General features: G+C 41.2%; 2 protein-coding genes and 1 long non-coding RNA gene across 3 annotated transcripts in view; 1 reads left to right on the top strand and 2 right to left on the bottom strand.

The window, feature by feature from the left end:
• Positions 1-12,011, top strand: part of EIF2AK4 (eukaryotic translation initiation factor 2 alpha kinase 4) — a 38,692-nt gene extending 26,681 nt beyond the window's left edge. The window contains 12 exon segments of the mRNA XM_048080654.2: positions 116-286; positions 848-982; positions 1,103-1,210; positions 1,908-2,036; positions 3,063-3,149; positions 4,306-4,418; positions 6,010-6,068; positions 7,202-7,299; positions 8,507-8,575; positions 9,003-9,047; positions 10,131-10,255; positions 11,415-12,011. Coding sequence (XP_047936611.2) covers positions 116-286; positions 848-982; positions 1,103-1,210; positions 1,908-2,036; positions 3,063-3,149; positions 4,306-4,418; positions 6,010-6,068; positions 7,202-7,299; positions 8,507-8,575; positions 9,003-9,047; positions 10,131-10,255; positions 11,415-11,469 — 1,194 coding nt within the window. The 3' untranslated portion in view covers positions 11,470-12,011.
• Positions 12,012-12,783: 772 nt separating this feature from the next.
• On the bottom strand, positions 12,784-16,516 carry SRP14 (signal recognition particle 14). Its single transcript, XM_048080662.2, has 5 exons — positions 16,363-16,516; positions 16,167-16,239; positions 15,286-15,398; positions 14,081-14,113; positions 12,784-13,653 (listed from the first exon to the last, which is right to left on the bottom strand). The coding sequence occupies exons 1-5, from the start codon at positions 16,384-16,386 to the stop codon at positions 13,564-13,566; spliced, it is 333 nt and encodes a 110-aa protein (XP_047936619.1). The 5' UTR covers positions 16,387-16,516; the 3' UTR covers positions 12,784-13,563.
• A 4,561-nt stretch (positions 16,517-21,077) lies between these two features.
• LOC125184944 (uncharacterized) lies at positions 21,078-24,245 on the bottom strand. The gene is made up of 3 exons (XR_010832043.1): positions 24,156-24,245; positions 23,153-23,214; positions 21,078-22,162 (listed from the first exon to the last, which is right to left on the bottom strand). It is a non-coding gene; the product is annotated as an uncharacterized lncRNA (long non-coding RNA).
• Between the last annotated feature and the right edge of the window lie 212 nt (positions 24,246-24,457).

Genomic DNA, 24,457 nt, shown 5'->3' on the forward strand with positions numbered 1-24,457 from the left:
AAAAAAAGGCCGATACTTCACTCACACAGACAAATGTGCATATTTTTATAAACATGACCTGTTACGAGCACTGTCAGTCATGCTATCTGTATTGTTATTTGATTTTTGTTTTTAGCTTTCTCGACTCTACAAATTCATTGAGCAGAAGGGAGAAGCAAGTAATGTATTTCCATTTTTAAACACAACGATAAAACAAAAGCCAGGTGTGACTCAGCTGCTGAAGCATGGCATGAAGGATCTAGAGGAAATAATTGCTCTGTTAAAGCAACTTGGAATAAAACTTCAGGTTTGTAAAAACGCTCTGCTAATAAGTTTGTTGTTTTGTAGGCTACTGGGCCATGTAATTTGTCATGAAACAAACTAATGATATGTTAGAGTAGAAAAAGCACACCAAAATATCTTTTGATGACAAGTAATAATACTGGCATTGATTTTGAGAGATGCATTTTAAGAATAAGTCTCTGGATCGATTTCTGTCTTAACTGCACAGAGATTTTCTTCCCAGCAAAGACGGAAGTCATAACCCAGAGCATAAAGAAATTTTAAATTTTGAAATAAACTACAAATATTTTTAAAATGTAGAAAGCCGATAACTGAAGGCATCCCCTTCCACCTTCCTTGAGGCTTGCTGTTTGGAGTTTGTGTTACAATTCTGTTGTGATGCATTAAGCTTAAAGCATTATTTCCTTACTTTTGATTGGATTTTAAGCTTTTGGAGATAGCGTTTCCATATGTCTTCCTAATGTGAGAACAGTGTTGTCAATACATGCTGCTAAAAGCAAATGAATTACATTAACCAGTAATATTGGTACAGGACTTGTTCATTTACTCATTTTTATTTTTACAGGTTTCTATAAATCTGGGACTAGTTTACAAAATACAGCAACACAATGGTATTATCTTTCAGTTTATAGCATACATCAAAAGAAGACAAAGAACTGTGCCTGAAATTCTTGCTGCAGGGGGCAGATATGATCATCTGGTACGTGCACGTCTTTTAATGAATTTAGATGAAAAGAAGGTGAAAAAGATGAAAAATCTTTTTGACATTTTCCAAACGTAACTATTTGGTTCTTCTATTTTGTTTATGTCTTGTTTTGAGATTCCACAATTTAGAGGGCCACAGACGGTAGGACCAGTTCCTTCGGCTGTTGGGGTCAGCATAGCTATAGACAAAATAACTGCTGCTGTTTCCAGTGTGGAGGATTCTGTAAGTTTGGTTTCGGGGAGGTGCGGTTGTTTGTTTGCTTACTCCTGACTGCTCAGTAACCTAGTTGTAACCACAGATAGGCAAAAAATAACAGATTCAGATGTGTTCCAAAATACCATACTGAAATAGAAGACATCAAGATGACTTGTTTTTTTCTGTGTCTCTCTACATAGCATTATGTAGCATTAAGTACGGGGAACAGCGGATGTTCAGGATTATACCCTTTGATTTTTAATTCAAATGAGACACTTTTCTCAGTCTGAGCATTGTTTCAGATGAAAAATTACAACTGTTGATATTTAGCTATTGTTACTTTGCCCCTACAAGGAAGGAACCTTAAGGAAATGGACTGTATATGTCACAGTTTTGTTTGGTTGTGGAATATGTACTTTACTAACTTTTATTTATAAGAATAAATTAACATTGCTAAGTTTAATGAGAAGAAAGAACGGAAGTGGCTAGCATGCTTGGCAGGACGTGCAGTTGCCTTTTGTCAAAGATTAAGCTTCAGCACCTTTTAAACATGCTTAGGAGTATGGTGGCTCTAAAAAGAGGTAATCTGACCCCTCTTTTCAGGTTGATGCATTCTGAACAATGTTAGTATATATATCCTTCTTTGTTACTGTAACTGCCTTATGAAGGTAAAAAGGTGGTCTGGTGGTTACTATTGTCCCCCTTGTTTTCACTTTTCCTTCAGATTTCTGTCAGTTCATGTGACCTGCTGGTTGTAAGTGTTGGTCAGATGTCCATGGGTAGAGCTATCAATATTGTTCAGAAACTCTGGACTGCAGGAATTCCAGCTGAAATAATGTACGACTGGTCCCAGGTAGAATTTCTTTCTACGTGTGTATATTGCTCTACTCTAAGATTAACACAGACCGAGACCATCCTTCTTCATTATTTTTTTTGAATCACAGACTCATAAAACTGAGAATGCAGAGTGCTACTTAGATACAGTAATGTTAAGAAGGTCTCACTGGCCTTGCAGTGCTCTTCCTCTCTAGCTACTAGAGCCTTTAAAAATGTGTTGGAGGATCTTTTATGTGCATCTCAGAGCACAGAGGAGTTAAGTGAGCTTCCCCATTTTAAACCCTGAGTGCAGAATCCAAGGCCTATTGAAATCAAGGGGGAGAAGTCACATAAGTCAAATCAGGGCTAAGCGGCCTCATTTTAAGTGAAGTGAGGATGCTTCAAGGCAGAATTATGTTTTGTACCAGTGAAGGTAATAAAGGAGGTGAGATGAAGATGCCAGCAGAGCAAATCCATAGACCTTCTTCACAGACCCTTCACAGATTCTTCATAGATCTTCTTGGTTCAGAGAATCTTCTGAATGTGTTGAAGTGCATGACAGGCTAAGTCTACACTGAGGGCAGCTGTGCTCTGCAGACTGTTCTTGCACCTTTATCCATGCTGATGGGAGGCTCAACTGCATTTCACGTGTCCTGCTTTACTTGTGCTTCTTTTGTGAGGACAGCTGGCAAGGAGGAAGCAGTAGTCTACTGTAGCTAGGACAGTGGCTGTGCTGCTGAGCATGTCTTGCCCATAAAGTGGATCCAGATAGATAGTCTTTCCACATGGGAACTAGGACTACAGGGCTTAGGAATTCAGACTGCCGAGTGTAGACTTCCATTTCAATTTTTAAGGAACGTTGGGTGAACATATGAATCCAAGATGAAGTTTCAGCTCCTGGACTTGTTAATAAAGCTTTCCTCACTCAGAAGCATTTATATTCAGTGTAACTGCTGCATATTGAGTTTTTCTAATTGAAGACAGGAGACTTTGATTACTTAAGTGATCATTTTATAATCTGTCAAATTTGCATTCCATTCTCCTTCCCATCTTCCCATTTCAGTCCCAGGAGGAACTGCAGGAATATTGCCGATGCTCTGGGATTACATATGTGGCTCTTGTGTCAGATAAGGAAGGAAGTCACGTTAAGGTAAGCATGGTAGCCGAGGATGTTCAGTGCTATTTCAGATTGATAGTCTGTTTTACATTTTTTATTTTTTTAAGATCATGAACATTGTATTTTCTGTAAAACATTTAAGTAGATGGAATTCAGGTAAACGTGGGTTTGGTTGTTAAGTACCAGAAAGTTCTTCTGAAAAAGCCAGCTTATTATTCCTCACTATACTGTTGTTCAAACATGCAAAGAGTCTGAACCACGCTGTTCTCTGTGAGTTAAGGTTAAGACAGAAAGATAGAACTGTGTTAAAACCTGAATTACCTATCACCTTCTGTACTATACCTGTTCTGCAGCCTCTAGTTTTGGTACCTTCTTAGAAGTCAAAAGTTTTACAATATCTTTGATTCTGGATCATTTGGAAAAAAAAAAAAAAGATCTTTTTTCTTTTAATTAAAATTCATTCTTTGATGGAAAAAAATAATAATTTGACAGGAGATGGCATGGCCATGTCATCTAGTTAATGTGAGTTACTAAAATAATTTTTACTTAACTTGTTAATCACTTGCCTTCTCATTGCAACAGAGAGAGCAAATAAGTGCAATAACTATATGAAGAGGTAGATTTTGATTATGAGAATGAGATATGTGTTTGTGTTCTCCAGGACTATTACAGAGTGTTATTTTAAATATGACTTTATTGAAGCAAAATCAGCAAAGAACACACTAATGAGATGAATGCTGTTGACTGGTTAATCTCTTTCCAGTAAAGATGGAGCAGATATTTTAAGTTTTGAATGTTTGAGTGTAATCTTTGCAAACTGCAAGGAGAGCCTAATTCTAACATAACTCCTTAACTAAAAATAAAAAAAGCCCCAAACCAAATATGCTTTTATTAATACAGTATTTGCACCTAAGAACCAATTTGTTAAATATTATTTATCACATATTAGATACAAGTGGACAAGATAGTTCAAGCTTTGGGAATGCGGAGGAAATTGGTTGGAAAAAAAATATATAAGATCAAAGATTTAACTGTCAGTGATTGATTGGTAATGATGACAATTTCATCCCTTGACTGCTTCACCTTTAATGGGTGAATAATCCAGTTTGGTTTTGATTAAATTTGAGAAGTTTATTTATATGCCATTTTAAGAATCAACAATCTTAAGAATCACTGAAATACATCATAGGTGAAATCCTTTGAGAAAGACAGACAGACGGAGAAAAGGATTTTTGAATCTGACTTATTAGATCACCTGATCCAGAAAATGAAAACTAAAATCTGTGATGAAAGATGTAGTAGGTAAGTAGCAAAACACGTGTACACGAATAGTCAAAATTAGACACGAATGGTTGTTCTTTAAATGAAATAATTTTTAAGATATGCCCAGTTAAACCTCGATTTTATTCAATAAGGAACAAGAACTTTGCTGAGTTCCTTTTGAGGGGAAAAGAAAGCAAAAAGCTTGGTTATAGAATTTCATTAAGGTTAAGAGATTGACTTTCCTAGCAGCTGTTATATTCAAACATCCTTAGAGCTTCAAAAATTAGAAGACCGTGTGGTCATCCAGCTGGAATGCTACTAGAACAGCAGTACTGTTCGTATGGCAGGACTGCCTGCAAGTCCCCGTTACTGAACAGAAGTCATTTACATTCACACACCGTGTAATTGAAGGATGAAAGCGGCAGGTCCCTTTCATTCTGAGGCAGTGCTGATGTGGTAAAAATGAAGGTGTGACTCCCGCACGCTGTGGCTGGCCCAAGTGACAGTAACACCTAGCCAAAGACTTGGGGCACACAGCAGCACCCTATGTCTGTTAAAATTACTGTTTACTGTGCCAAATAGAACTTAGCACAGAAATCACAGGAATGGCTACTACAGCCACACTGGTGTGCTTAAACAGTACAGCTGTTACTCTTTCATATATACCTTATAAAATATATAAGTACACACACATCTATACATGTTTATGTATCTGCATTGTGTGTGTACATATATATGTATGTAGTGGCAGCAGGAACAGACAGTTCCTGAATTCTAGGTTGTAGGAAGAAACCAACAGATTTGATACCCATGTTTCTGAATAGACTTAACAGTAGAGGAAACATTTAAGCTGGGAAAGGCTTAACTCAAACGTAGTGTGTACAAGTGGGTGATACCTCTTGAGACCCACCTCTGAATTCTCCTTTATCTGGCCTCTGCCAGTCTTAGCATTTAACTTTGCAACTAACCTTATCCTCATGTGTTTTGTGACAGATCTACAAGGATCCATTAGAAGTTGTGAAAGAAAGGCATACTTTCTAAAAGTTATCTTATATCTAAATCCTGAGAACAGAACGTAAAAGGGAAAAAAATTGGTAATTCTAAACAGAGAAATGAAATAATTATGATCATAATAACACTGGCAAATTTTTCTCCTAATGAATCCTGAATGTGGAAAGTAAATGGATCCAAATAATTGAAAGTTTCTTTTGATTTGTGTGATCTCAAGTATTACTTTGACACTTTAGTATCATCTCTCAGAAATCTATACATTGTAGATTAAATTAGTAATATAAAGACAATATTCTCATAATATATTCTGGTATTAGGATTAAAATCACTCTTGAATGATGGGGAGCGCAGTTTTTTGTATCCAAAGGAAACCCAAAGATTGCTGGACTGCTGGTCCGCAGTAGTCCAATACAATACCAATACAATTGCTTGTGTCGTTTGCTGTACCTAGTACCTCAGTAATGTAAGTTGTAGGATATCCTGTCTGTTCCAGAATAGAACACAGATTTATCTGTTGGATTAAAATAAGTATATTTGTATGGTAGTCTGGAACCATGTGTATTACACATGTCTTTGTTATTGTTAATTTGCTTCCCTAACTGTCTTTGTTTATTTTTAGAGAAACGTCAGATAATCTCTCAACACCAAATCAAAAGGGATCATTTGCTAATATTTCAGGTATTTAGTTATTGAACATACAAAATGATTTCTCTTTCTGTTTAAAACAAGTTTTGTAAGAAAATCTTGCGGTAACATAATTTTTAAAAGTATTACCAAGGTCAGCGTAGGAAAGTGTTTTCTAGCAGCACGTCTGGTTAGAGACATTTCCCCCCATTCTCAGATTTTGTTTCTCACGATCTAAAACTGAAATTTTCTCCAAAGTAATAACTGCTCAAACCAACAGACAGAACATGCCTGATATAAGCATTCATTGATACAGCGAGTGAGAAGGGGGAAAAAGCCAAAAACTATGAGCATTTTAACCTAAGAAAATAAATGTTACCTTGATGAAAAATGAATGTCAACCTGTGATTGTGACTGCATTAACTTATGCACATTGAATTACCGTTCTAAGATTTTTCTTCTTCACGTGAAAATACCTGTGCATTTATAGATACTTATTTGCACTGCTTAGCCTGAAAATAGAAGTTTGTGTTTAAAAAATAAATAATATTAAGTACTTCTTATAGTTTGACATTTTGATAATTACTTCAGTATTTCAGTAAGTACTTGTTTAGTGTCTGAGTTTGTTTGTTTTTAAACAAATGCTTTTTTTTTCTTGCCTGAAAGTCAGGAACACTGCCATGCTTAACTTTGTGGTTTTGGTGTTGTTTTTGGTTTTTTTGTGATTACCTGAAGTGTCGATTTGGATTTCAAAATAAACCATTTCACATTTTAATTGCTACTGTTTGGGGAAGCTTATGGGTATGGTATTTGTTTTGTCATCGACTTTTCTAAGGGACAGAGCATTAAGTAGTTGCCTCAATCTTGTAGTAGCTTTTCTTTTTTGATATTATGTCTACTACATTCTTTTGTAAATTCTGTAAGTCACTTGAAACTTGTTATTAGTTTCAGGGAATGCTGATGTAAAATACCATTTTTTTTATACCTAGGAAGTCTTTCAGAGTCATAGGTGTGCATTTTGAGAATTTACATGCACATTTCATGATCCTATCTACTTGACTGTATTTTTTACCACCTTTTTGAATACTACAGTAAATACTAAGCATATTAATATTTGTGATTTTTTCTGTTTCTTGCTACTTTTTGTAAAAAGGAATATAATCTAAAACTGTATGTTTGCATTTTAGGCGTGTTTGAATCTCATGGAACTCTTGCAGTGCCTAAAGTTAGTGTTATAGCTCCTGAAAAATTATCTGCCAGTGCCAGGCGGCGTCAAGAAGTTCAGGTACACATATCCAATAAGTATTAAGAAGTAATCATTAGAACTTAAGGAACGTCAGAATTTATATTTTCATTATCACCTTAGACAAATGCATCCTGTTTGTTCGTATTTGTAAAATAGACTATAAATAACACAAACAGTTGAAGTCAAGAGTTTTTGAAAAAAAATATATTTAGGATCTTGGGGGTTACCTGTGACATTGCTGTGGCTCAGCCATGATCATATATTAGAAATCTTACTCTAGTAGGAAAGATGGTTCTGCAATTTGCCACTTTTTATAAATACTTGCATGCTAAAGGTGCAAGTTCAGCATAGTTTTAATTTGCGGTATATTTGTAACACATACATTTCATTATGTTGCCACAAACTAAAGAACTAAGGAAAAAAAATGCAAATTTAAAAAACAAAACCGCCCAAAATACAGTAGTTATAGTAATGTAGAAAGATGAACTGATACTGTAGAAGCAAATGTCAGTTTGCTTATTTAGGGTTAGTGGCTTTAAGATATTTAGAGTACATATTAAAACAGAACTGTAATCTTATCCCCTTTTCAGGGTCACAAAAATGACCCCTATAAATACTTCTTGGAACCCAAATAAAGAAGTGGGTGCTATTGTTTGAGCTTTGAGCTAAACAGGCTTGCTGCTTTCAGTTTTTTAATACAAGCATCTTTCCAGGGTACAAAAGACAATTTTAATGCAAGGCTACAACTATTTCTGTTAAATGTTACCTTTGCAGAACTGTTATAGCTTGCCTTGCAAAAAGTGGAACAAGCCATGCTTTGCTATGGCTTTCAAATCAGCCATTCTTCCTCAGCTGTAGATGATTCAATGTATCCAGTCCCAGGTTCTCATTGCTTCTGAGAAGTTATCTAAGGCCCACAAAGGCAGCTTTTTTAAGTACATACATGAGGCTTCACAATGTAACATGCAGTTCAGTCTGCTTTAGCACAATACCAGTATTACCAAATCTTTATTACTGCTGCAAGAGTGGTGCAGCCCGTCTGCTTCCTGTCTGCTCATGCAGGTGTGTTGTGGATTTGTTACTGAAAATTATATTAAATGTGAAATTTAGTTTAAATATGATGTCTTGTACAAATTGTGCTAGAATCAGCCTTTTCTGTTCTCCTATCTATGAAACAGAAAACAAGTGTTTCCAGCCTGGGTCACAGAAGCGGTGTATTTTATTTTTGCCCATCTTTTGTTGGCAGGTACAAACAAGGCTTCAGACATTCATTTCTAGCCTGCAACAGAAAACAAGTGAGATAGAGATTTTAGCAGTAAGTATTTTGGCAAAAGCTTTCATCTCAGATTTGTAATTGAACGGGATGTTGCAGTTGTTACCTATAACACGTTACTACCAATAGCCTCACTTTCCTGCTAGATTTGCTCTTACATTTAAGCCAACACAGCTTTTGCACATGGCTTTTAGACTTTGCTGACCACGTCACAGAGGACTCTAAATGGCATATGCTTTTCAAGAAATATTTCCGATTTGCCTGTGCCTATTCTGAACTTTCCATAATGCAATCTGTCACGAACAGTTTATTTAAAATGCCTAAAACCTTACCATATTCCCAGTGCTGTCAGCACAAATGCTTCCTTGGAATTCAAAAAGTGACTCCCTTTAGTACAACTAATCTACAGTTGGCAAACCAATGATAGAAGAACTATTAAATATTTTACTTCTTGATGATATTTTTGCAGGTAGATCTGCCGAAAGAAACTGTGATACACTTCTTATTATTAGAGGTAAGCAATTAAGTATTATTAGACGTAAGCAATTAAGTATTATAGTTTAATTGAACAACAGATTATAAATGTTCCTAATGAAGCTGAATGTAAAATTTACCCACTGAAGTGTTAAAACTTGAAAGGACTTTTTACTCAGATTGCTTGAATGAAGCTAGAAAAATCTTCTGGTCAAATTCCCTAGTTACAGAAGACGCCAATAGGAGGTCCTAATCAAAAACTCTGGATTTTTCCCAGAAGTTACCTGAAATTAAGTCTCACTGTGCATTTTTCAAAACCAGTAAGCTTTAATGGGTGGTTTCAGCAAAGGTGTTTCCTGAAACTGTTAATGAAGGAGGACCCCAAAATAGAGGCAATTGGTTTGAGTACAGCAGATGAAGCATCTCTTCCTAGTGAAGATGAGATAAATAGAGGATGCATAAGTATTATATGGACCCCTTTAAAAATTCAGAAGCTACGTGATTGTTGGGTTTTCTTCTCTTTTTTTTTTTTTTTCCTGAAGACAAAGCTCTTTACCTCCTCCAAAGAGAGCAATTATTCTGAAGTCAGAAATTCCTATCAGAGGTGGAAATCTCCCCCCCCCCAGAATACAAATGGCATCCTGCCTGGAAATGGATTCAGGTTTAATACTCACTTTCGTGCCTTATGTTTGTTGTTCTGAAGCAGTATTTGTCTAGACCTTAGTGAAACATCAGAAATTTTCAAAATACTTATATCGCCCAGCCTACCCAAATCTCAGAGAGCGTTCATCACCTCTTAAGAAAAGGGAGCAGACACAATCAGCTTACATCATTCACTTTTCACTGCCGTTATGTTAAAGTTCTCATATTTCAGCCAGCATTGCTAAACTGTCTTAAGAAACTGATCACTAACAAGTCTCATTCTTAATACCTTTTCTAAAAAAAAAAAAAAAAAGGCAATTTGCACTTATATGAATAACGTTTAAAACCTTTTAGTACTCTGTTTAATTAAGGGGTATTGATGTTAGGCAGTGTTCAGAAGACTGAATCCTACCGGGAGACGTATTTCCTTCGCTAGAGAATGTAGTACTGTTTTACACTTCCTTGTCCGTTTTGTTTCCAGTTTGATGGAGACAGACAAGCCTTTGATGCTACTGTGAGACAACTGATGTCACGATGGCCAAAACAAAGATGTTCGTATCTGCAAGCAATTTGTGATGAAATTTACAATATCAAAATGGAAAAGAGGTAAATTTCTTATAGGTACATAAAACATCTCTGTTTCCTGAATTTGAAATTCATTTAACCAACTGCTCTTAATTTGTCCTCCCCTCTCCCTGAGATAAAAAAAAAAAATATTTAGGAAGTACATATATATTTCTTTGAGTACTATTTTTTGCTAACATGAAACAAAAGGGAAAGTTAACATCATCTAATCCTCACTTGTGGTAATCTGAATTCTGCATTTTGTAAACCTTTTCAAGAAATTCTAAAGTGTACTCCCACTATGTTTTCATTTACTGCTTTGTTCAAACAACTAAATAGTAAACATACATACATCCAAATATACTACTTCTGCTATGTAATAACCCTCTTTTCTCATGGGAGGGACTCTTAAACTAGAGTGCATTTTAGTTCCTCCTGTTTTGAAGGAATGTGATGGCACTCTGGCAAAGCTGAGACTGCCCAGCTTCAAGCAAATGCAGTGCACGTTCTCTCACATGTACAGTAAAGCCCACTTCTGTTTTCTAAGCATAAAAGCATTTATGCTCAACTCAGTCCCCTGGCTGGATCTGGCAAGGCTGAAACAGTGTATTCTAGGCATGTTGTTTTAAGCCTCAAACTTTCAACTCTTGCATGTACCGGCACAGTTAAGTGGGACCTGGATATTCATTCCCCAATGACAGTTTCATTTATAGTAAGTTTTCTTAAATGTTCAATTTGAACATGCTACATAACCTTTAAATGAGACTAAAAATTGGCTTTAATTCCTTTTTCTTAGAGACGCACCAAAATTGCTTTATCTGCTAATGTTTACTAAGGCAACTAAATACTAAATGAAGCATTTTCTTTCCTGTGACTTGCAAACCTGTGAGCAACAGAACCCAGAACCCAATTACTACATACTGATGTTACTCCATACAGTGCAGGGTGTGTCTGTTTTCCTTTCCCGTTTTATGGCTAAGCAGTGTTTTGTGTGCAGGCATAAGCCTTCGAAAAATTCAATTGACTAGATAAATAGAAAGGGAATGAAGGGGAAAATTGTAGTGACAGGCAAATGAACTAAAGCTATTGCTTTTCTACTGAATCTTTGCTGTTAGCTTAGTGCCATGATTAGCCACATGTTTTATAGATTTTTAATCTGTAGTTTTAAAGTTTTAAAACAAAATTTTTGTTCCCTTTGCAGGGTTCCTGCTCTCATCCTGTACAGTTACCGAGACGAATATAAGGTTTTGTTTTAGTGCTTTAAGCATCTTTTCTGGGATGCTTTTACTAATACACAATAGTGCTTTGCACAAAGGAATTTCATAAAGTTGTCTTAAGGCAAGATAGGCAGCCTTTTTAAGTGTCCAGATTAAATTTCATGTGTAATATAAAACTGTAAATTTATTCCAAAAAGTGAAATGTTTTACAGGTAATTAAGGAACAGTCTGACTACAGCTAGAGATGTGTTACTGTGTAATTCTTGCACCGTTACGTTGCAAGAGAGATTATTAGCTGTGCCAGGTATAAAATGACTTTTTTTTTAAAATACAGTTTAGAATGCCTTGTACGTCCATATGCAATAGTGCTGAAATAAGCATCTCAGTTCAAGGATTAGAGATGTATTATCTTCAACTCTAAAACACTTCTAAACTTTTTTGAGGAAGGGCTTTGTGTAATAAAAGATTTGGCTACTAAGCCTTTTGAAGTATGTATTACAAGGTTTTGTGATTTTTCTTTTTTAAACTTCTGCCTTTATCGTCAATCTTGATATAAAAGATAGTAAAAGACGTCAAGCTGAGAGTTGTGCAAACCTGGTTGCCTGTGTTTGTCCCATCCCCACATTTCTGCATTCAAATCAAACAACTGCTTCCTGGGAGACAAAAATAAAACCTGACACAGGACACAAACTTGTTTCAGACCAAAAGGCCCTCAAGGTAAGAGTTGAGAAGGAGTAGCCTGCACGTGCTTAGAGGCATAACTACAGTTTTGAACTAGCTTTCTTCACATGGATTGTCAAATTAAGTTTGCATTTGAAGACACAGTAATGGAAGGAATCTTAGAATTACTTTCTTGAAGCTACAGCTTCCCAGTCAATGCTTTTTTGGAATTACCACTATATATAGTTAAAATTAAGTTGTAATACAAACACGTTAGGAAAAACGCTAAACAAACAAAGATGAATTACAGCAGCCTTAGTTGCTGTAAATAATTATATTTCATATTAGTGAATATGCAAAAAAACCCATGTATTTCTGCACATAGACTGGTCTTTATCCTCTCTCCCCAACCAGTACCTTGCTTGTGCTTCTTTTTCTTACCACAAAAGGTTGTCTTCAGTACTGCAGGCTCACTGCATTAAGAAATACCTACTTCTTCCGCAGCCTTTTTCTTGTAGTGAAGAGGGCTTAGTTAAAATATGCAGAGCGTTAACTTTGAAGACAACCCCAAAACATCTGAGAACCGCCAACACTGCAATAGCAGTGCACAGAAGTAACGCTGGGAAGGGTCAGTCCTCACAGTACAGACAACTGTCGTTAGCAAGACACGTCACAGCAGTCATTACAACCAAATCCATTTCTCATTGTGTTTAATAGGAACAAGTATTCACCTTTTACATCTGCTCATATGAAGGAGCTACTTTACGATGCGAAGATGGGGAAATCCAGATCCCTGAATACGTTGGAAGGATGAAGTTTTAAAAAACAAACATTCAGGTGACATGAGCATTCTTAAGCTATGCCTGAAGGGACCATGATGCAGAGTCCTGCGCTCCCCCACCCGGAGCCTGGATCAGCACAGCTGGATCAGCACAGGGTAAAGGCGGAGCTGAGAGCTCAAAGCATGGGTCTGGCTGCCTTCAAGGCATCTGCACTGCATCATATAAACATGGCCCTCAAAATAAGACAGAAACAGGAAAGCTGCTGTTCCTGGATAATAGGTTGGCACCCACTTTCCCTAGTACTAACGACGCTTATCTATAAAACTAGGCATCTGACACAGACTCCTGTTCCAATATCACTTTGCTCATGGTGCTGTGCACTTCTCTTCACCCTCTGTTATCCCCCAGATGAGTTTTACACTGCCCACTTGCATAATACAAAACAAACAGCAGTATAAGTACAAAACTAGTTGGCAGACGAGTGTAAAGCTATTTTGGTATAACCCTGTAAATACTCCTGCCATACAACGATCCACAGAAAGCATCTCCTGCTTTCAATTTAAACAAAAGTACTGATCACATCCCAGTATCCTGCTGGAAGGAAAGCCAAAGACAAGTGGTAACTCAAAAAGAAATGGACTTTGCTTTGAGCAAGGGTCAAGTCTGTTGCAGTGACGGTCGGACACTTCCATCACTGTGTTGCTTTACTCTTCTTGTTTTTGCTTTTCTTGTCCTTTTTCTTCAAGCCATCCATGTTGGCTCTCAGCAAATTAGAATATGCCTGAAACAAATATTAGAACCATTAACAGAGCAAACACGTAACAGTGTACCAGAGATAACACTTCACTTACTGTTCATGGATATGTATCTGAATTTTCTCAGTTTCTGGCCCTGGGCAACCTGATCTCGGGGTGCCATCCCTGCCCATAGCAGGGGGTTGGAACTGGATGATCTTTAAGGTCCCTTCCAACCCAAACCATCCTACAGCTGCCTTTACATTACTGCACTGGGAAGCTATTGTTTCTAAGCCAATGCAGAAAGTTAGGTAAGATAGAACTGGATTTTGTTTCCCACGAATGTGTGCACTCTAAGGTTCATCTGTGTGTCAGTTCAGCATTGATTCAGCTCAGTCACACCAGTCCACTGCTTCCTACTGACTACTCCCCAGTAGGTACAGAAAAGGAAGATAAGGCATACAAAAAACTTACCATCTGGAATTTATTTACTTCCTTTGAGCTCACCTACAAAAGCAATACTAGAGGTTAACCAAGAAAACACCGGCTTCAAAATGACAAACTAAAACATCAGTACATGTTTTCCCACCAGGGACCAGCTCATGTCTTTAGCAGCAGCTGCATCAGCCCACGACAGTCAGCAGCACCCAGGCTGTACTGACACGGCATAATGCCTCACTGCCTTAGGAAACTGAAAACACTCCTCATTAGATTAAGCAAAACTTCTGAAGGCTATTCTTCCCAGATCTGTGTGTTTTCAAATGGGAAGGAGGTGAAAAAACATTCTAAGAAAGGTTTTATTTCACTGTAGGGCCAGAACTTAATTGATGTTGAAATGCAAATCCTGGTATGAAACATTATAGCCCAGATTCTCTCCGCTACTTCTCACAGTAACATTTTTTCCTTAGATTACATCACTAAGAAGATGTGAAGTCAGCTAAAGCCTCTCTCAATCTCTCATTCAAATGAAACACATCAGGCTCTCAACTTCTAAAGTTAACGCCTCCCGAAATAAAAATAGCTCTGTAAATAAGAAAGAAAATTAGATGTGCTAAGTGAGATTAAGGCTAAGAAGAGTCTACCTCACATCCATGTATTACTGGCAAGAAACACAAATCCCTTTCTTATTGTTTCACAGTCAGGGAACATTCTGTTGTTTGATGGGGTGCAATAACCTTCAGTAATTCCACTGAGGTCTACAAGAAGCTGCCTCTATCAGCCAAAGTTGACTGCGGGACCTTTCTTCTCTTTGGAGACACACCATTTGTCCTCACGCTGCAGGTTCCATCACCGTCCTCTCTCTTTCTGCCCACATTACCCTTGTCTCTAGAAGCAGCTTCCCCATTCCCTCCCTCCGGTTCCACGTGACTGAGAACATGACAGCCATGGTTGCTGAAAACAGGCAGAGGGCCTTACTGCATGTCCAGCAACACCATTTTGAAGCCAAATCCTTTGTGGAAATTGAAACCAAACAACTGTCCTATCCGCACCACGAAGTGTAACTGCAACACTGGCATCCCAATTTCAGTTGTGCTTTTAGCTACCATATGGTTTCTCTGTAGAATTAAGGGGGCAGTTCTCATGAAATTCATGCAGCGACAAGCATCACTTAAAACATGAGGCATTACACGGAAGCCAGGTAGGGCTGCTCATCATTCTAAACCAAAGTTGTCACTCACCACTGTGCTGATTTTCTTCTTTCCATCCGTTGCTCTGAGAAGACACTTATTGTCTGCAGGTTCAAAGCTTTCTACATGGCCTTTGCGTGGGACTGGTTTTGTTCGACCATCATCTGTATTGAAATACAGAGAACATTTATTTGTGTTTGGCTAAAAATCGTGGGATGCCTCCTGACTTGAGATGTTAAAAATTGCTCATGAGGAGATCTGTAAAAATACATGGAAATTTACAGCCATCTGAACTGAATTGCTGTGAAACCGTCCACAGATCCCTTCGCCTGTAATCCCACAAACTAGAGCTGCCTGGGCTACCTGACTAACCCAGGACAAACACACAAACCCGTACACAGACACGCTGTATGAACCGCTCGTTTCAGCAGCGGCACACTTCAGATGCATTTCAACCTACAGCACTCATCACAGAACCACAGGAAAGCCCAGGCTGTAAGGAACCTCAGAGACCATCTGCTTCAACTCGTCATGGGAAGAGCAGGGCCTAGACAGGATTCCCTGAGCACCCTGCGTGGCCGAACCTTGTAAGTCTCAAACGCTGGGGAACCCACCACATCCCTGGGGACGTGATTTCAGCGACTGACCGCACTCACAGTAAAAAAGTTTCATGCCCAATGGGGATCCGCAGCCAGCTATCCAGAAACCAGAGAAACAAGAACGTTAAAGCAACGCCACAGATCTCCATTTTTATCAAACTAAGAATTTTCACTTACTGCTCAGTAACCAGAAAGCGCCCGTATTTTGCGCAACTCAAAATACCGCCTTCCTTCAGGCTCAGCAGCCCCGCAGCCCGGGGGGCTGTTCCTTCCCCCCTCGCTAACCCTGACCCAGGCGCGCACGCCCCGCCCCGCCCCCCGCGCCGAACTCACACTTCTTCAGCGTGATGAAGACGCTGCCGGACGTGCGGCACTTCTGGAACAGCCTCGTCAGCTCCGTCAGGAACTGCAAGAGAAGGGAGCACAACCGGGCCTTGGCTGCGGGCTGCGGGCCGCCGACCGCACCGGCACCGGCACCCGCCCCAGCCCCGGGCCGAGCCCCCCCCGCGGCCCCCGCAGCCCCCCGCACCTGCTCGCTCTCCAGCAGCACCATCGCAGCCCCGCCGCGTTTCGCCGCCGGCCCGGAAACGCTGCGCGCACGCACGCACGCACGCACGTCCGTACCGCGCGCACGCGCAGCGCACGGCGCGGGGCGGGGCCAGCGCCCGCCGAGCCTCCAGGCCCCGCCCCCGCCCCGCCGCCGGGCAGCGCCACGTCAGCCCCCGGGGGGGGGCGGGGCCGGGCGCGGGGGCGGCCGTTACGGCCGTTGGGGGGGGGCTGTGAGGGGCGAGCTGCGGCTTGGGCCGCGCTGAGGGGCAGGGGCGGCGGGGGCCGCAGGAGCGGCGGTGGGCGGGGGAGGTGCCGGCTGCCCGGCCCGGCTGCCCGGGTCGGTTGTCACACACAGACCGCTGGGCACCGCAGCGCCCGGTCCTCACAGCGTCCCCGCTGCTGTCGCTGCCGCTCGGCACGCGAGCCCTGCGGCAGCAGGGGGTGCTGTGACCGCGCGCACGGAGCTGGGGCCGCCCGGAGGACGAGGGAACGAGTGCCGTGCAGCGGGTCATCGCCACACGGCCACGGCGTACCGAGACCTGCCCGTTTATAATATATATATAATATATAACTCTGCTCGCTCGGAGTCAAAGATCGAGTAAAGACCCAGGGCTGCCTACCCGCCCCGTGGTGTGTTTGTCCTCGTCGCCTTTCCTCACCTGTAACACGGGCAGCTGAGGAGGGAAGACCAGAAATACAAATTTGGTTGTTTCTCATAAAAACCTCACAGAAACTAACGTGAGAAACACAGGTTATTTACGTGTTCCCAAAACCGCCATTCCCAGAGCACACGATCAACGCTGCGGGCAGAAGCACTGACAGGCCAAGGCCTCGGACGGTCTAACAAAGGGAGGGTCCCTGCCCCTGGAGCCCGCAGTCAGTGCCCACCGCAAGACGGGTGGGTGGGTGCGAGGAGTCCCGGCTGGCTCCCTCCAACCCTGCCCAGCTGCAGGAGCAGGCTTAACAAACTCCTAATTGCAAGAGGTTGTTCTGTCAGAAATCGGAGTAGGGTTGCATTGTCGGGAGAGACCTGAATGAGGACGATGCAGTGGTGTTGCAGATTTTTACAGGCAACTTGTGAAAGCAAAACAGAAATGGAAAAACTAAACAGTTGCAACATTCTCCCCCTTGGAAACTACCATGGTCACAGAAACTGGAAGCCAAAAGAAATGCATTTCCAGTCATGCTCGCCAAAAGAGCAGATGGGTGGTCTTGTAGCTGAAGCATGGGGACTAGAGCTCTCAACCAAATTCTGACCCTCAAATTCACCAGAGAATTCTTGGGTGGCCCTGAACCATTCTCCTCTCTCTTCTGTAGGACAGCTCCTCTCTCCTAAAGATGAGGGAAGATACATAGTTTTTCTCCACACTTTATGCAACAGAACCCATTAACTCTTGTAGGATGAGCGCCATGGAGTCTTTTCCCCTCTTCTGCACAAAAATCTCAACCCGCTGTTGGGAGCTACTTCTGTTGCTGAGGTGTGCCTTTGGCACTGCAGACATAGTCCTGGCCAGTCTAATCCAGCGATCGAGGTAGCAGTAGCAGTGTAGCTACAGCATCAGAGACAGAGGTATTGGGCAGCTGCCTCTTGAGGTAGATTCCTTGAAGGAATCTGTGATACCAGGGTTTCTGATAGCACTGGATGCTGGGAGAAACCACTGTGAAAACATTTCTCTGAGTACAGACAGACACTCCTAATTCAGGAAGGAAAGTAAGTATTTCAGAGCAGAGGAGCAAGAAAAACAAACCACAAGCGGGGAGACCACAGGTTCCAGACAAAGAGAATACAGAGAAGCAGGGGACAACCGTTCAAAATCTGTTGGAGAATAGCATGTGTGTTTCCAGTATGTGACAAATGACTTACTGTAGGTATCTAAAACATAAGTTTTTAGAAATGTACGGTTTTGGAGAGCCTTTGTTTCACAATAGTTTATGTACAAAGGTATGCAAACAGAGAGAGAAACTTCTACCACAAGTTCTGAGCGTTCGATTCCTCCTGACGTTGCTTGGTGTCAGTAAAATACAGATTACACAGTGAGGAGCACTACCATCTCCTGTTCTCCGCGCAGGCACTCACAGATGGTCACATACCGTAACTGTCGTTACTGTGCAATGCCACAGCTTTCAGCTTACTCACAGTTTCTGCCTCTTCACAAGGTAGTGCTGGGATTGCTTTTGTACAAATTGAAAGGCTTTCCCTGTTAATAGAGGGTTTTTCTGTTATGACACAGAACTCTAGAGTTGTGTAAGTTTACATTTTTAAAATCTATGTTTCATCAGCTTTTTTTTTTTCTGAAAAGTTTTTGGTCTCACTGCTCATAAAAGAAGCAGCTCCACTGACTTGCTGAATTTCTTTCCATAAGTGCAGCAGAGGATTTTTGTTGTTGCTGCTAGCTTATCTTCCTGATCGTGAAGCTGTTTTTCAAGCCAGAAAGTCACAATTTAATTAGGGGAGAAGTCTTCATCGCAACTTGCAAACAAGGTGAAAATGTAATATTTTTAACAATTCTTTTCCAAAAAATAGATGGAACAGGGAAATGCTGACATTGCTTTAACTTTGCCAAGGGCTGCCAACACTCAGAGGGAATAAGCTACTCAGCTGGTGAAAAAGTGCTGAACAAACACAGAAGGAACTAAAGGGCTACTCCCAATCATGATACACTTGCTTTTCACTTATCTCCTGCCCCAGCGCAATACCTTTCCCCTCACCCTCTACCCCCAGCAAAAAATAAATAATAAAAAATAAATAAATAAAAGGAAAAAGGCAAGACAGGTTGGATTAAAACAGTAGCAGGAGGAATTGGTGGATCCTGAGAGCTGGCAGGGGCACTAGTATTTTGTAACCTGATCTGTCATGTGACCAGAGCCGGGCAATAAAAATAAGTCTCCTACCAACCCTCCTGTTTGCTCAACTTTATTATATGGTGTCAGTAGAGAACTACTTTTTTTGGCAAAAATTTAGCAAATGAAGCCACCTGAATCATTAAATCCTGAAGGAAATCTGGCAGAGAACTGGAGGAGGTTGCTGCTGTGCTTCCAAGTTTTCCTGGAAGCAAGCTTGTACTGAAGAGAAACAGAGAAGGTGAAACTCTGCTCTGCTCAGCGTGCTGGGAGGGGCAGGAAGCAGAAAAACAGGATTATCAGAAGCAAATTAAATTCTTGATCAACTTTAGAAGAAGTTGGCAAAGATCTATTTGAACTAGCTAGAAAAGATTACTGCTCATTCTGGGCTATCTCACACACACACACACGCACTGAGCTGCCGCACACCGCAGCGCAGAAATGTAATAACATACTGTAAATTACAGTTTGCTGACCACATTGCTCACGATGAGTTAATAACAGATAATGGCCCACAGCTCACAAGTGGATCATTCTGGTAACTCACTTTGATCTGTAAGTTCAGGCATACCTCGTCACAGCGTAACTATGCACGGCAGAAAGAGCCAGTACCACAGCAAAACCCCAGGAACACCACCACCCCTTTACCACTCTATCATTAGCACTGGAAAAACAGAGATGCACACCTCAGTGCCCTCCTAGCCTCACCGGATCGGAGATCAGTGGGCAAAGGGAAAGCTTTCTGATCCCAAAATTCAACAGCGGCTGGTTGGGCAGAAAGACAGTTAACCCTGAAATAGCTGCCAAAATATCCCCAAGTTCCATGCCAGGGAAATAAAGAAGAAAAAATCTAACAGGAGAAATGAACACTTTTTCCTAGTGCTAAGTAGATTTGCAACACAGCAGTTAGCAGATGACCAAAGTACTGGCGAATGTCAGCCCCCAGATCAGCTTTTAGCCCTCCTTGCAAGCGGGAAAAGAAGTAAAGGACATGCTGAGGGACAGTGATCAGAGAGCTACTGAACACAACATACGTACACGAAGTGGTATGATTTGCCTGATCAGCCAATAATAATGAAAAGGAAATTCAGAACTAAACCAGGCATTTTTGAAAGATCTTTCTGAGAGCAAGACATGCCACCAGGAAGCTGCTGAGGCACCGGTGAGGTCAACTTCCAGAGAGAAGCTCTCCATAAGAAACAGGAGGTCTTCTGTCATGTCTTAGGATCCAGTTTGTGTGCCCTGAGCTCTATCCTAAACACCGCTATTCATCTTAGTGAATACCTCATATTTTATATAATATTATTTTTGATTTCCATAGAATTATTGTCACAGATAGGCTAAGTGTAACCTTGAATCCAACAAACACTGACTTTCATTGTGTAATAGCAATGTTAGCTGTGATTTACTGTTTGTGAGGGAAACCAGGAAATAGATAAGTTTCTTGAAACTCTGATGCACCGCGTTACTATAGTAGTGAAAACCAAAGCCTATCTGCAGTGAGACACAAAAAGATTGTTTGCTGGAAAGGGACTTCATGGATTTGAAGTACCACCCAGATTTTGGAAAGCTTCTCTGTCAGGGAAGATAAGGGATGCATATTTACTGTATTATTAAGTGCCTGGGTTGAGCTCCCAGTTTATATTCTCCATGGCCAAAATTATAATAACTTGGTGGTTATACCTTATATTATTTTGTACTCTTAAATCTAGCATGTTATCAATTTTTAGGGCTGTGAAATAAAGTTTCAGTGTGCACCTTGCTTACATTTTGGAGGGTTACCGGAATAAAACAGGGCTACTGAAATGGCAGCCCTAGGCCTGCGTTTGAACCAGGAGGAAGTTTTGCGTGGGGTTCGAACACTTCCCACACAGACACTTTGAGGTATGGACTTTCACACAAAGAACTCAAAGACTTTCTGAAAATAAACCATCAAATTCATCTCTCTTGCAGTCCCACTGGCGTCAATACAGTCATAGTGAGATACAGGAGGTCAGAATTTGGTAGCTGGTAGCGTAACTTCTGTCTTTGGAGCTGTAAACAATAAACCACAAATTTATTGGGGTTAAAACTTTGTTATTATCTTTAAATGAATTTTGTGATATGACCTTTGAGCCTGGTTTCGGTGGGTCTTTGTAAGTCATCTGTGAACTCCAGTAAGTTGTCTGTGGTGCGGAACCAGGCCTGAACAATGTGATGCACCTTCTGGGTTCTCTAGAAATTATATTTACCAAACCTCACAGCTCATCTCCCCAGCAGAAAGAGGATACGTAGTCATCACTTCATTTGGTACGGCAGATTTTTAAGCAGACACCGAATGTCTGGTTAAGAGCTGTGCAAAGCATCAGGGAGGTAATTAAGCTGGAGCTCAAGAGTAATGAGGTGACAGAGATTGGGTTGAGCATCATTTCTTTCACACTGATGTGTCCTACTTTCAGAAACATAGAAATGCAGTTGTGAAAAATTTCCACCAGACATTCCCAGTGAGGTTACAGGATATCTTTTTCTATGTACGTACTTAAGAGACGGAATGAAGAATATCACACCATGTTCAAAAAAAAATAGAGACAAGAAAAAACAGTCAGTGGGAATTCTAGGTCAACAGAGTGACACCAGGGAGGACAACATTGTCCTTGATATCAGTGAGCACGAGGGGATGTGTAATTACAAAAGGAGTCACAAGGTCTTTGCTCTCCTGCGTTTTCACTCTCCTCAAAAGGACAGGCCTGCAAGCAGCGTATGTTCTCTTGACACCGTGGGGTGTTGCTTTCTCAGGAAGAAAAGGGTCACCTACCAACTCACCAGCACTGTTTCCTGTCTCTGCTGAGGCTGACACGAGACCTGGCTGGGCTTCTGAGATTTAAGGATCACAACACAAGCTGCAGTGCCGTGAAACAATGGTTTCTTCACAGCCTGAGCGGGGATGTCTGACACAAGAGCTGCACAGCACAACAAAGAAACAATCAAGTTAGCCACCAGACGAGTGAGGTGACAGAGATTGGCTGAGACATTATTGCTCTCATTTCCATAAGCCGTAGTTTTGGGAAAACAGAGATCGTTTTGACTGTTATCGCCAGATATTTCCAGTATGACTCCCTTCTTCTAAGAGCTGCCAAGTTTACCTGCTCATTTAAGCTTTACTTGTATTCCTCACTCTTCCCTAATGCTCCTCCAAATGCCCAGATACTTTCTAGGAACAGGGTGGTGTGGGGAGGCCGCTCCGGGCAACCAGCAGCTGGGCCGCGCTCACTGGGTCAGAGGCTGGAGGAAGCAGTTTCCTGTTTTGCTGGTATTCAATGCCATTTAACAATAGGGGGAAAGAAAAAAACTGCAGGACCTAAGCGTAGCAAAGCTGTTTTCTACATGAGCTGTCTGCCTGTTCCCCTGCTCTGCCCCAGCCTCACCCCAGCCGAGGAAAGGCGGCAGCAGGGGAAAGGAGGCAGAGGCTCCAGAGGCTAAGGGAATGAGCACTTGAAGGCATTGCTGCCATATTAGCGGCCTTGGCAGCTGGTCTGAATATTGCTAGTTTTTATCCTGCCTCCTGCCTCCCAGGAGAGAGAAAATGAGGTACTTGTGCAACACTTTTGGAGCATCAGTGTCAGCAAGAGTCACTCATGCCTTCTGACAACACCCAAACCATATTGTCCTTCCCAGTAGATGGTTTTCAGCACCATCTTGAGATAATGATTTCAAGAGTGGTCAGTTCATTAGAGCAGGAACTGCACTGAGAGAGGTTCCTTGCTTTGCCTTTCTTAATGTCATCCTTCTCTAATGGTGCTGTCTCTAATGGTGCCAAATCCCTAATCCACTTTTATCAGTTCACGGAGTGCCCTCGCTCTTTTACTCTCCTCCTCCTACCTCCACACTCAGGCAGCATCCTTTGCTACCATGCTGGAGCTGGGCTCCTGTGAGCCATACAGAAATCTTACCTCGCTCACTGGCCTTGTTTTTCAAAAGCATCGTCCGAGATTAAGGGCTGCAGGGTGTAGCTCTGTAAAGCAGATTAAGCTAAGCATTATAACTACAACTGGAGTCATTCAAAAACAGGAAACACGGGTACAAAAACTGTAATTTGAGTTTGTTTCTGTCCCTTTCCCTTTATTTCGGCATCCCCCTCTCTGTTCCTGAATACATGTTGTCTGCAGACACACACTGAGCAGCAGACAGGAGCCCCAGGCAGATTGGAAGTCACAGGCTCTTTGTTAGTGCTCAGGCTATAGAAATCCCAAGTGAGTCATCCCTGCTTGCAGTAGCAGGTAGCCCAGCCATTGCCAATCACAGAGCCTTAAACACAGCCCTGCCAAGGAAATTCTCAGAAGCAACACAGGTATTACAAATGCAATCCCTTTGTTATTGCCCATAGCCTTAAAAACCTGCAACAATTAAGTCTCATGGCCGTTAAAGTTCAGGAATGGCATTGCTCAGCGATACTGCATTCAGGTAGTGCGGTAGGTTTACAGAAAAGTGTGCCAGAAACCTCCACATTAAAGCATTTCCATTTCTTTTCCCATTTCTTTTTCTTTTTCTCATTCTTTTCCTTTTTCCTTTCCCCGTCATTTTCATTTTCTTAAAAAAAATAATCACATAAAATCATATTTGCTTCATTTTTTTTTCAGACAAATTGTGATTTGTTTAAGGTACTAACAAAAAGCAGGAAAGTTTTCAGAACTTAAACTGCCGAGGTCACAGTGATTTTTTTGCATAGAGCTCAGTCAGTGAGACATGCTAATGTAGGAAATCTATCATGCTTAAACCTTACAATGACCCAACAGTGTTTTATTGTTAGCTGAATATAGCAAGAGAGCTCGAGCTCCACTGAACTCCGCTCTAGGTCTTTATGGAGAACGTCACAAAAAGGCTATGTTCAAGACCAAAAAAATCCCTCCCACAAACCCTAGGATGAAACCGCTTTCATCTGCGCTAAAAGCTTACCTAAGATAATTTTGCATTCAAGATATGACGTTCTCTCACCTTAACCTTTTCCTTCTTTGCTCTTCCAGGCAAGATTGAAGAGTATCACTAGAGCAAGTCTCAGAAGGCAACTGTCACCTGTGTTTGTCTGCCTGTGGTGTGCACGCTGGGAAAATCCCACAGTGCTCCTGAGGGAGGATAAGGAGCACAGGGGTGAGCAAGGGCACGGCACCAGCTGCACGTGGGGCAGCACTGTCCTGAACGCCGTGCTGCACTCGGTGCTGCTGGGACAAGGTAGTCACAGGCTGGAGGAAGGTAATCAA

The sequence above is a fragment of the Anser cygnoides genome, chromosome 5 (assembly GCF_040182565.1).
Source record: "Anser cygnoides isolate HZ-2024a breed goose chromosome 5, Taihu_goose_T2T_genome, whole genome shotgun sequence".
Lineage (NCBI taxonomy): Eukaryota > Metazoa > Chordata > Aves > Anseriformes > Anatidae > Anser > Anser cygnoides.

Bases quoted from the DNA above. Each gene is read 5' to 3' on its own strand.
- SRP14 (XM_048080662.2), bottom strand. From the start codon at position 16,386: ATGGTGCTGCTGGAGAGCGAGCAG. The intron at 15,399-16,166 runs GTGAGTTCGGCG...ATTTCAATACAG, and splicing joins CTTCATCACGCTGAAGAAGT to ATGATGGTCGAACAAAACCA. The intron at 13,654-14,080 runs GTAAGTTTTTTG...TATTTGTTTCAG, and splicing joins AAGTAAATAAATTCCAGATG to GCATATTCTAATTTGCTGAG.